Source organism: Gracilinanus agilis, chromosome 6 (genome assembly GCF_016433145.1).
Source record: "Gracilinanus agilis isolate LMUSP501 chromosome 6, AgileGrace, whole genome shotgun sequence".
Taxonomy (NCBI): domain Eukaryota; kingdom Metazoa; phylum Chordata; class Mammalia; order Didelphimorphia; family Didelphidae; genus Gracilinanus; species Gracilinanus agilis.
In genome coordinates, this window is record NC_058135.1 from 1593052 (window position 1) to 1605340 (window position 12289).

The 12289-nt window shown below is 52.9% G+C and overlaps 2 protein-coding genes across 2 annotated transcripts in view; both read right to left on the bottom strand.

Annotated features, from left to right (window-relative positions):
* The window catches only part of SLC25A31 (solute carrier family 25 member 31), a 60882-nt gene extending 57131 nt beyond the window's left edge, over positions 1–3751 (bottom strand). The window contains exon 1 of the mRNA XM_044681047.1: positions 3601–3751. Within this exon, the coding sequence (XP_044536982.1) occupies positions 3601–3751 (151 nt within the window). The remainder of the gene's footprint in view (positions 1–3600) is intronic.
* Positions 3752–5246: 1495 nt separating this feature from the next.
* Positions 5247–12289, bottom strand: part of LOC123251757 (protein inturned-like) — an 84582-nt gene continuing 77539 nt past the window's right edge. Inside the window, exons 5-10 of the mRNA XM_044681048.1 lie at positions 8997–9186; positions 8208–8441; positions 8010–8118; positions 7464–7506; positions 6657–6814; positions 5247–5448 (exon numbers count right to left, since the gene is read on the bottom strand). Of these exons, the coding sequence (XP_044536983.1) occupies positions 5337–5448; positions 6657–6814; positions 7464–7506; positions 8010–8118; positions 8208–8441; positions 8997–9186 (846 nt within the window). The 3' untranslated portion in view covers positions 5247–5336. The remainder of the gene's footprint in view (positions 5449–6656; positions 6815–7463; positions 7507–8009; positions 8119–8207; positions 8442–8996; positions 9187–12289) is intronic.

Here is a 12289-nt window from a genome sequence, read left to right on the forward strand (position 1 = left end):
GGGGGGCTTGTCAAGGATAGAAGAAGGGCGGCAGAGGGCCCATGGGATGGACAGAACCAAGGGTGAGGATGGGGAGCAGGGAGGGGTGAGGATGGGGAGCAGGGAGAAGGGTGGGAAGTGTAGCCAGAGCACGGGGAGAGATGGCAACCCCTTAGGAGAATGGCGAGGACATCAGGGTGGGATTTTAACCTTTGGATGAGCAGAAGCATCAGCTGAGATTTTTGTCAGCTTCCACAGCCTGGCTCTTCAAACACCAAGTAAATAGCTGGGGGTGGAGGCGAATAGGAGCTTGGGGCAGATGTCTCGGTTGTAGCTATTATTGTTCCTCAGGGCTTTCAGTCCTGTCAGACGCTTTGTGACCCCATTTGAGGTTTTCTTGGCAAAGACCCTGGAGTAGTTTGCCTTTTCCTTCTCCAGCTCATTTTACGGATGAGGAAATGGAGACAAACAAGGTGAAGTAACCTGCCTGGGGTCCTAGAGTTGGGCCTTCCTGATTCTAGGCCCGGCACTCTATCCATTCACCAGCTAGCTCCCTTCTCGTGTTAGGGAATCTCTGTTAATGAGGTCCCCAAGGCCGGAGTGAATTTCTACTTGGTGCCACTCCCTCAGCATCTTCTGAAAATGTAAGGGAATGAGGCATATACAGAAAACAAAACCTATCCTGAAAATGCAGTCACTGGCAATTGGCAATTGATTGGTTTGGGGAGGGAGAGGGCAGAGGAAAATGTCACGCAGAAGTTTGAAGTCCGGGTGACTGCTGGCGCCATCAGTATAACTAGGAATGTGGGGAGGCGGCTCAAGGTTTTATGGAGACGCTGATGAGTGTGATTTTGGACATGATGGCTTTTAGGGCCCAAGAGGACATCAGGTGGCAGGTCACGTCGGTGGGTGAAGACGGGAGTTGAAGTCTAGTGTCTTGAATGCAGGTACTGTCTTTTGCCTCTTTCTGTATCCCCAGCATGTATTAAGCACAGCTGGTCTAATAAATGTCCAATGACTGATTGCAGGATAGGGAAGAAGCCAAGCCCAGCCTTTGAGAACTGGGTATCGTCTGAATAGAAGTGACTGGTGAAGCTATGACAGTGGGGGAGAGAACGAGAAGGACGCAGGAGGAAGATGGGCTGAAAGGAAAGGAAGAAGAGCCAGGGAAGGAGACGGAACATTAGGATAACCAGCAGCCAGAGCAGCATTGAAGAAGCCGAGGGAGGAGAGGACATGGAGGAAAGAAGAGATGCTCAACCATATTCAGAGTTGAGATTTATTAACACACAAGAAGTTTGTGTTTCCTGGAACATCTCTCTTCCTCAGCCTTCCCTGGCATTCCTTGCCTGATTATGTACGATAGATGGGAGAACAAGGCTGGAGTTGGAAATAAAACCTTAGGAATCGCCTGCTTAAAAATTGGTTGAGGGGCAGCTGGGTAGCTCAGTGGATTGAGAGTCAGGCCTAGAGATGGGAGGTCCTGGGTTCAAATCCGGCCTCAGACACTTCCTAGCTGTGTGACCCTGGGCAAGTCACTTGACCCCCATTGCCTACCCTTACCAATCTTCCGCCTATAAGTCAATACACAGAAGTTAAGGGTTTAAAATTAAAAAAAAAAAATTGGTTGAAATTGTGGGTTGGCGGAGCAGAGAGCCAGTCAGGACCTGGGTCTGAATCTGGTTCAGGGCTCTGGCATGCCCAGCCCTTCTGCCCCCTACTCTCTCCCAAAGTCTGGCCAAGCTGTGCAACCTTGAGCAGCTCATGCTGAAACTTTTCTGGGTCTTAGTTCCTGGGACAGGAACCACCTGGTAGGCTGTGGGGGGGGAGTGGGAAAGGGGCTGGCCTTGGTGTGTGTGGGGGTCTGGGTTCTAATCCTGATTATACTGCTGACCGCCTCTGTGACCCTGGTTATTTCCCTCAACTGTAAAACTAAGGGGGCTGGACCATAAATGATGCTGAAGGCCCCTTCTGGTTCTTGATCCGAGCCTAAGAAATATGAAATGAGTAGGGCCAGGTCCTCCTCAGAATGGATAACGTGAGGGGACAGAGCTTTGGGGAAGAAAGTAGCAAGAACGTTGTCCCAATCCCTTTAAGGACCAGAGACTGCTCTAGCTTAGCGCGGGTGTGTCCTGGGGGTCCTACTTCCTCAAACTGAAGCGCAGCTAGATCTGTGGAGCTCTGTACACCTAGGGTCTCATTTTATGATCAGCAAATAGAGGAGAGGACAGGTGTTGTTATGATTTCCATTTCACAGCATATGGCCGACTCCCATCGTTTTTTGTCAGAAAGGTACATAGGTTCTTTTATACTGAGTGTTTTCCTCAGGGAAAGGGAGGATGAAGATGGCCTCTGGGTGTGGCATCTGTGAGAAAGAATGAACGTGGCAGGGTCCAACTCTCAATAGAGATCGGGTCTTTCCTGCCTCCCCTCAGGTCTCCCCATCCCAACTCCTCTTTTGGGCCAGTCCTTGGATTTTGCTGGACTCGGGAGCTTTGGGAGGCAGGATACTGAAGGACTGCTCTGCAGTGTCTAAATCTTAGAAGGCTACCAGAGCAGGAGTGCCCAACACAGGGCTCTCTGGTGTGACCAGAGCCGAAGGGAGATAGTGAGCAAAATAAAAATGTAATAGAACATGGATGATGATAACTTGTGGCTTTCTACATCCACAAATAGGCCACCAAAGGGACCCTTAAGGGATGCTTAGTTGTCTCAGGTCTCTATATGAATTTGACACCACTGACTTGGGGCACTCCTTTGGTGCCTTAATTGTATAGATCCATGTCAGGTGAATTATGAACCCCAAACAGGGATCAGAACAAGGAGACATGACTCATTTCAGCAGATTCTGCACACTGAAAACATGGGGAGAAAGTGAAAAGATTAAAGTGTGAAAACCTGTACTTTATTTAGAAATGCAGAAAGGCAACTTATCTATAACTTTTATAAATATTATCTCATTTGCTTCTTACAATGCCCCTGGGAGTCAGGAGCATCATTATCTCCATTTTACAGTTGAGGGAACGGAGGCAGCCAGAGGTTAAAAGTAACTTCCCAGGGTCCCACAGCTGGGAAGTGACTGAGGCCAGAGCAGATACCAGGCCCTCCTGATTCCAGGCCTGATGCTCTATCCACTGTGCTAGCTACCTGCTCTGATAATACCACTGATGAAGGAAACAGAAATTCAAAAGAAGCCCATGCTTTTTGGGGTGAAGGAGTCTTCAGCTTATCTTTATTAGTAAAAAACAAATGAGAAAATAGAAAAATAGCTTTTCATACAGTTTAGAGAAATAGAGTTTTGGAAAATTAAATTATTTCACACGCAAATAGAAAGACATGTTTTCAGAGTAACAATTTGCTTCTTCAAAATGCCACTTTTCTATTAAATATACATGAAACTATCCAAACGGTTCCATTTCTGATTTTTAAAAGGTTTCTGGTTAGTTAAATTCCACATCCTTTGGAGGCACTAAGGACAAAAGAGAAAGAGAAATCCAGGAGCCATTCAGCCAGCATCCCTGAATTTTAGCAGGGCCCCCAGGCAGGGCCGGAGCCTCACGTCAGGGACGAGCAGGTGATGACGCACGCCTGTCCTTCCTGTGGGTGCCAGAGGAAAGGTACACGCCTGGAAGCTGGGCCTCGTCCTAGGACAGAGAATCACCAGAGCCTGGCTCACGGCGAGGCTCCTCCACATTACTCGGGCTTCCCAGTGCTCCGGTGACCTGCCCGCGTGCTTCTGGGCCGGTGGCTTTCTGGGGCAGCTCGGAGACATGCGGTAAAGGCGTGGCAGCACCTCTGGGGGCCCGAGGCCCTGCCGGGGTATCTGGTGTCCCAGCCTGAGAACACTGTGGCATTGTCCAAAGGAAGCACGCGCCTCTGTTCTGGGCTGGCACGCGCCCTTCCCCTCCTGGGAGCACCGGCTCGGCCTGCCTGGGAGCGCCGGAGCCCCCGCTTTCGGGGCAGGGACCCTAGGAGAGCGTGCTCCCGCCGGCCACTCGGGGATCAGAGTCCCAAAGGATGCTGCGGGGGGTTGAAAAAGCCACCCCCGTATCCTGGGCTCCACCTGGGTGCCAACGGGGGCGCCATTTTTCTTGTGGCTTCCAAAAACGTTGTAAAAAACAAAATGTCCTGAATAAAATTTTTAAAAGTATTCTCCTCGCTACCATGAGAACAACTATAATCGGCCTTTACTGAGGCCCTGGCAGGCCACAAAACCTTTCTATGACGACTGGGTGAGGTAAACGGCAGAGCTATCATCCCTGCTTTAGAGAACAGGCTCAAAGCAATTCTGTTCCTGCTTGTATACACCCACTAAGGGGGTGTGTGTGTGTCAAATTCGAACCCGGGTCTCTCCCGCCCAATGATGCTGCCCCAGGGCCCAGGCGCTGGAGGGGCGCGCCGCGAAGCCCATCCATCCAAGCGGCGGGAGGAGGGCTCTGCCTGGCCGTGGCACACGGCTCCGAGGCCCGGCACGCACGGCACACGCGCTCCTCTGAGGAAGGGCCCGGCCCTGACATCTACCGGCGGGGTGTCCCCGTCGGGGCAGGGCCTCGGCCACGGAGACGGACACAATACACGGAGAAGAAGCGAGGGGCTTAGACTGGGTGCCCTCTCAGCTTGAGTTGCAGCTAAGAGATCCCATGCCCGACTTTGTGGAGGCGGGGCAGCGCGAGCCCTTGTCTAGTCCCAGGCTATGGGAGCACACCTGGGCTCCCTCCCTAGGCCCAGGCGGGCCGCACACAGGCCAAACAGCTATGTAGGTGGCCCCCTTTGCCGGGCCCGAGCTCTCTCGGTTGTGGGAGATAAATCTCTCAAGTCTCCGTTCCACTCGAGGTGAAGGGAGTTCTGCTCTATTTTGAGTGCCCCGAGCGAAGGAAGCCTAGATGCAAACTTGCAAGAAAGATGAATCAAAGGTGGGTGACTTTTCTCTCCCAATCCTGGGATTTACTCTCATGGGAAAATGGTCTTTCGGGGTCTCTTGTGTGGAGTCCTCCTGTCAGTGGCAAAGCCAGGACGGGCGCACAAGCCCCTGCCCCCGGGCCTGCCCCTGCCTGTCAATACACTCTGCTTTTGGGTCTCTTCCACAGTATGTTTTTCCTGAAGCAATCCGATGATTTCAAAATATACGCCGAACCGATACATTTAACAAAATGGCAATAAATGAACAGCTCCCCCTTCCTGTCCCGGGAAGTATCCGTTCAGGAGTCCTGCACGCCAAGAGGGGCACGAGGCGTGTGACAGAGCCGTGAAATACCGCAGTGGGGCTAGTTCCTCCCGTGACCGCTTAAAGCCACTGGGGGCAGGATTCGGGGCCTCTCGCCGCGCTCCACCGGGTCCCTGGTTGTGAGGAAGGAGTATCACGTGGCTAAGCCAAAGGACAGTTTGAAGGCCAGCTCGACGGCTATTTCAGTGACCGAGTCATGAAAACACACGTAGAGTTCTTGAGGTTTGGGCTCTACGAAGAGTCTCCTAGGAGGAAAGAGAAGCTCCAGTTAACTCAGGAAGAGCACGTTCACGGACTTTCACTCCATTCGGCCGGTGCTTTGAAGGGTTCGATAGCGGCTTACGGACCACCATACCACGAGAGTAAGGGCTCTGGGGACAGAATACTCTCCTGGGACAACTGGAGAACAAAGCACCCACCCTAACCCAATTAATTAACTAATTAATTAAGTAGCCAATGGAATGTAATCACATTTTCACACACGTTTTTCTAAAGTATATGATGGAACTTATGGAGATTCCATCTGGGTCATAGCAGTATAAGCTATCCCACAAAACCGATTTCCATATTGTTCATTTTTGTAAGCGAGTCATCTTATGACACCAAACCCCCCAAATGGAAACGCAGACAAACGACTGAAAAATCCTACGTTTCCATCTGCATTTTTACTCCCACTGTTCTTCCCCCGGAGGTGGGGAGCAGGCTCTGTCCTAAGTCCCTCAGACTTGTCCCGGGTCGTTGTAGCCCTGTCAGGAGCCCAGTCTGTCACCGTCGATCCCCCCACACTATCGCTGTGACTGTGTACATTGTTCTCCTGGTTCTGCTGACTTCACTCTGCATCAGTCCACGAAGGCCTCCCCGGCTCTCTCTGAAGTCCTCCCGCTCATCCCTCCTCACCGCCCCATCGTATTCCATCGCCGGCACACACCACGGCTTGCTCCGCCATTCCCCAATGGAGGGACGCCCCTCTGTTGCCAGTTCTTTGCCACCCCCAGAAGAGCCGCTCTGAGCGTTTTTGTGCAGGCAGGCCCCTCCCTTTTCCTTTATGTCTCTGGGATACAGGCTGCTTAGAGCCCTTTGGGCATCGTTCCCAACAGCTCCCCACAAGGGTCGCGCCTCACAGCTCCACCAGCAGCGCACCGGAGTCCCAGTTTTGGCACGGCCGCCAACACGTCTCGCTTTCCTTTACCGACATATTGGCCAATCCCACGGGCGTGAGGGGCAGAAGGGGACCCCCACCCGCCTCTTCCCTCCCACAGGATCTCCGTGGCCCGTCCTAGCTCAGACATCTTTATAGGGTCCCCGTGGCCGACGGCTGAAGCTGGCGTCGCCGTGGCGCGGGGGAGGAGCCCCCCAGGGGGGCCGCCTCCTTCCCTTCCGGCCTCTGCGCGGGGGTTCCGGCCCCTCCGAGCGGCCCGAGAGGGTCCCTGCGGCAGACGCCGCTTGCACTTACCCCACGACCCAGTAGGCCATCACGGGAGGGGATCTCTTCTGGTCTGTCCACCTTTCCGGGGGACACTCAAACAGCACGCCGTGCTCTCTCACAGGAGCGAGGGAGGAGGCCGCCTGCGCGGAGTCCGAGCGGCCTTCGGCGCGGAGGGCCTTCTTCTTCTGGAAGGCAAGAGGAGGAGGATTTATGCCAGGCAGCACGGCCCGCGGGCGGAGGCTCCCGAATGTCATCTTTAAAACCCCGTGTGACAGAGCACCCCCCTCCGGTCTCACGCGCTGTCCCTGCGGCCCGGCCCGGCGGAGAGAGGGGGTCACGGCGTCCTTGGAGGCTCTGGGCCAGAGGCAGCCCGGGGAAGGAAGGCCAAAGCTGAGCCCGCCATCCAAAAGCAGGGCGGGACGGAGAGCACATTGGCCGGCGGCAGACCCTCAGTTTGAGGGGGGATTAAAGTGGGAAAAGGAACAAGCGTTTATTAAACACCTGCTATAGGCCAGGCACTGGGCCAAGTGCTGTATAAATAGCGTCTCATTTGATTCTCACAACCACCCTGGGAGGCAGATGCTATTATTATCCCCATTTTACAGATGAGGAAACTGAGGCAGGGGGTGACTTGCTTAGGGTCATACAGCTACTAAGCATCGGAGGCTGAATTTGAATTTAGGGGCCAATCCACTGTGCCTGCCTTAAAAGGTAAATAGACCAAAGAAATACTAACCAGGACCCAAAATTATTGTAAATAAATTCCACAAGAATAACTCTAACAAATGCAAAGGATTTTGCTCGTTCCTTTTCCCACTTCTCCAAAGGCTATACCTGGAATAATAGCAGCAAGACCCCAAAAGATGAAGTTGTAGCTCTGGAAGGAAGAGCCAGAAAGAAGGGAAATGGTCCATCTTGCCCAAGAAATGAACTCTGAAAATGAGAACAGACCAAACAGAACTCGAAGTCTCTACGGGATGACAGAAACAGTCAGAATAAAGCCTGAAAAGCCAGAGGAAAACATCAGTGGCGGGGCTGTGGCCTACAGCTAGCAAGTATCTGAGGCCTCGGACTCCGGCCTGGGGCGCTAGCCCCTGGGCTACCTAGAAGCCTCCTCCTTAGACTCAGGAAACCATAAAGGAAGCCGAATCCATGTGGAGCAGAGACCAAAGAAGAGATGGGACGTACGCATTGCTGCCCGAAAGGAAACGGCCGAGGAGAAGCTCAGGAACAGCCCGCACGATCCCGAGCTCTCCGATTTAAAAAATGACTGTAAGCGCCCAGGAAGAAGCGCCCGAGGCCCGAGGGGCTCCTGTCAGGCCACAGACGCCGAGGAGCTTCCAGCCAAGGCCAAAGGGACCGGCTCCCCTCCCCCTCCACGTCTGTCGTCTCGTGCTGGCTGCTGGGACACGGCTAATGTGGAAACGGCTTCGGCAGGCTGCGGATGCACAATGGGTATCGTGCCTGCTCTGTGGGGGGAGAACCCGAACTGAAAACAGAAAGGACAGAGCAACAGGCTCACAAGGAAGACCAATGAACACGAACGGAAGAAGCTGGGGGCTGGCGACTCCTCCTAACCGGACGTGTGGCCCGGGGGTTGGGTGGCCCTCCTCTGCTCCCAAGTGGCGGAGGGCCGGGCCATCAAACCCACCCTGTCTGACACGGCCCGGGGGGCCTCGAGGAAGGGCGTGGCGGCCCCGCACTCAGATGCCCCCTTATTGCTGCCATGGCTGTGACCAAGATCCCCCGCAGCCCCGGGGAAATGGCGAAGAACAGGGGCAGGCCCCCGACAAACCCCTAGGAAAGCCCCACCTTTGCGTGCAGGAACACAGAAATTCCCCCAAAGGCCCCTCTCACTAACAGCAGGCAGGGAGTGAATGCAAAGACGCGGCGCTTCCCAGCAGGGCCGCCCCCAGATTTCACAGGCCCCCCACACAGACGCCCGAACTGCTTTCAAGCGTCCCTGAGCCTTTCACAGGGAGGACGGAGATGAAAACTTAGAGCAAGTTACCTCCCCGCTACACTAGCCCGGGGACGGGCAAACTATTTAAAGAGGGGCCAAAGGAAAGGCAAGGCTCCTCTGTCGGTCTGTTTCTAAGGCAGCTCTTTCCAAGTTTCATCATATTGTATCGCACTCGTTATACTCGTCAGATTAGGAATAATGCTGGATAGAACATTTTGGGGGGCCGCATCGGCCCGCGGGCTGTAGTTTGCCCATCACTGACTTAATCCGTTATCTACAAGAAAAAAATGTATGGTGAATGTGAAATTCCATGCCAGCATTTTGTAATCCTAAGAAAAGGGCATAAAACGTAAAGCCAGCCCAAGCGGCTAGGACAGTCCTTGGGACACGTGACAAACGCCGACTGCATCCATCCGCCGACGCCGTCGCCCCCCCTCGAGCCCCTGGACCCGCGGAGAGCAGGCTCTCCGGAGCCGAGGAGGGGTACGGGGCCAGAGGAGGGGCTGGAGAAGTGCGGAGAAGCACAGCAAACCAGGGCTCATGGTGGAACAGCCTTGCTCGGTAAGAAGGGATGACGGGCAACTGTGGAGAGCCCTAACCGAGCGGAACGGAGACAGAACGAACAACTTATACAAGGAAACGGCGCTGGAGAGAAAACAATCCGAACCCCTTGACATCTCCGACCCACCTTTTCTCCAGATGATCCACAACAAAGTGGGGGACCCATCTCCTGGCCACCCGGGGTGCAGAAAGAGACGGATGGGGTGTCTGGGTGGCTTGGTGAATAGAGCTGTGAGACCCTGGGCGAGTCACTTAACCCCAACTGCCTAGTCCTTGCCATCCTTCTGCCTCAGAAGCGATGCGGAGACAAAGAAGGTAAGGGTTTAAATAAAGAAAGGTACTGGTGCTTTTGCATATGGCTGCTTCGAGGATTCTTTTTGCTCGACTATGCTCATTGGTTCAAGGGTTTTTATTCTGTTTCTCTTGGTTTTTAATTGGGGAGGAGGCAGGGAGAAGATTGAGCAATGGTGATGTCAAACAGGAGGTCTGCGGGGCAGCTGGGTGGCTCAGGAGATTGGGAGCTTGAGAGTCAGGCCCAGAGATGGGAGGTCCTGGGTTCTAATCTGGCCTCAGGCACTTCCTAGCTGGGGGACCCTGGCCAAGTCACTAGCTTTACCGCTCTTCTGACTTAGAACCAGTACACGGTATTGATTCCAAGATGGAGGTGAGGGTTAAAAAAAGAGGTCTGGTGAAAGACTGCGCTGAGAAGAGAAGGAGGCGCCGACGAGCAGGCCGGGGTCCTGATCTACTTTTTACACAAGCGGGAGGCTCACAGACGGGCTGAGTCTCACACAGAGTCCTCTTCTGTGTGCGGCGACAGTCTGCCGTAGGTACTTCAGCCCGGAAGTTAAAATCCCTAAAACCCAACAAAGTGTTTCTGCGACAAACAAGGAAATCGTCTGCCTCAGACTATCTCTTTAAAGTACTGATGATGTTCTTGCCAGCGTCGTGGGGAGGCCAGGGACGGCCAGGGATGGGAGGGACCGTGCCGCAGGGACGCCCAGGCTCCGGGAATCGGGCCCAGAGTACCTAACAAAGGGAGGCGTTTGTGGAGCGAGCCAATGAGCTCATCCGGCCGGCCGCGCTCGTAGCCACTCGCAGGGCACGGAGAGCCACCTTTCCTTCTTGGCACACCCGATCTGTGGTTTGGGCGTATGCAGTCCGGAGGGGCCTCCGGCTCGTTCTCCTTTCACAGCTCTTTCCTGGCCCCATTTGCTGTCATTTAATAGTCCTGTAAACAGCCCTGGGATCACAGGGACGGCCTAGAAAACGGTCAGAGCGCCAGGCCCCGGAGACCCGAGCTTCCACGTGGATCTGGATGCCCAGGCTCTGGTTCTGACCCCCAGCTCTGCCATTCGCTACCTCTTGTCCTGCCCGGGAAATGTAGAGTGAGGGGGCTGACCCTCGGCAGCGCCGGCCCCACCGGCTCCCTCCAGGACGCCCCTCCTGGGGCTTTCCCCGCAGGCACTGGGACGCTCCTGCTCAGGAGCTGACACCACCAGGAGGAGACGGAACACTCCCCAAAAGGCCGTGTACCGGGCGAGGCCTGTTTTTGGTTTTCCTTATTTGTGCAGGGACTTCTCCAGGACCCCCAAAGGCGGGGTGCTACTGCCCAGAGCCCATCTACCCCCTCTCTTTCTCAGGGCTGGCTGGAGCCAGCTCCAAGCACGGTTAACGTTCTGTTGTTGTTGCTCGGTTGTGTCCAACTCTTTGTGACCCCACAAAGGGCTTTCTTGGCGAAGATTCAGGTGGGCCTTGTGGTTTCTTTCTCCAGTTCGTTTGATGGATGAGGAAACTGAGGCAAACAGGACGAAGCGACTTGTCCAGTGTCTGAGGCTGTCCTTGAACTCAGGTCTTCCTGACTCTAGGCCTGGCACTATATCCGCTCTGCTGCTTAGCTGCCTGTTAAATTTTTAGTGTGAGCAATCTCACTTTGGAAATGAGCCGAAGTGGCACATTAGCCCTTAACTTACTGTTTATCGAGACTTGGGAAAGTGATGGAGAAAATGTTAGTGATGCAGGTTAAACTTAGAAGTGATTTTCCCCGTGTGTGGGACGAAATGTGCGCGTTATTCCCCAATAGACACTGATTAGTATTAGTAATCATGGATTGGCAGCTTCCTATAGAAAAATAGTGAAGTTTGGAGCCCTCTATAAATATTAAAAATGATAAAGGCTCGTATAAATATATAAATTAGTATTTTAATTAAAGCCATGCTGATAGATAATTAGATCACGCGCTTGTAAGCATTCAAAACTGCCGCCCTCGCCATTACTGTCTCCTGTTTCCTGTCTCGAGTCTGCTGGCCAAGAGAGAGACCCCTCCTAACCCAGGAGATTATAAAATCTTCCCTGCGTCAAGACGTAGGCCTCTCCAAGCCCAAAAACCCAGAAACGGAAACCAGTTGGACCACGTTGGATCACGGGAAATGTAGTTTGATATATTTTCCATGTCCATAGAAATATATACACTTTTAGATGGCATTTCCCAAATTTCACTTTTACACCTCCACTAGGAGATATCAATCTCTCCTTTCGAAGAGCAGAAGAAACCCCCTCCCCCAGCAGCTATATATATATGCCTTTAATATTCTTCTCAAATGTGGCTAAAAAGCCCCTCCTTTTCTATTCCCAAGGGAAGAAATTTAGAGGTGACCCAATTCCTATGAGAGAAATCTCAAAACTTACGAGTTATAATCTTGACTACACATCCCGAGAAATGTTGCAATGCTATAGCCAGAGAAATATTTCAAAAGTGTTTCCTGACCTACCCTAACCACTCTTCTAACTAGGAGCCAATACCAGAAGTTAAGGGTTTAAAATAAAAATTAAAAAAAAAAAAAGTGTTTCCTGAATCTGATAAACCCTTGGACAGGCCTGTTGTCAATTAAAAAAATGCAAACCTAAGGCCTGAATTGTTGCAACCTGATGAATCCTGGACAGGAAGAAGGATAGAAGAAGGAGGGTAGAATAAGATATAGAGGATGGGAAAGTGGAGATAGCATTGTGTTGGATCCCTACAAAATCCAAGTAAACCCAGGCATGAAGGTCCACTGTTCTCTCTCTCTCTCTCTCTCTCTCTCTCTCTCTCTCTCTCTCTCTCTCTCTCTCTCTCTCTCTCTCCTCCCCTCTTCTC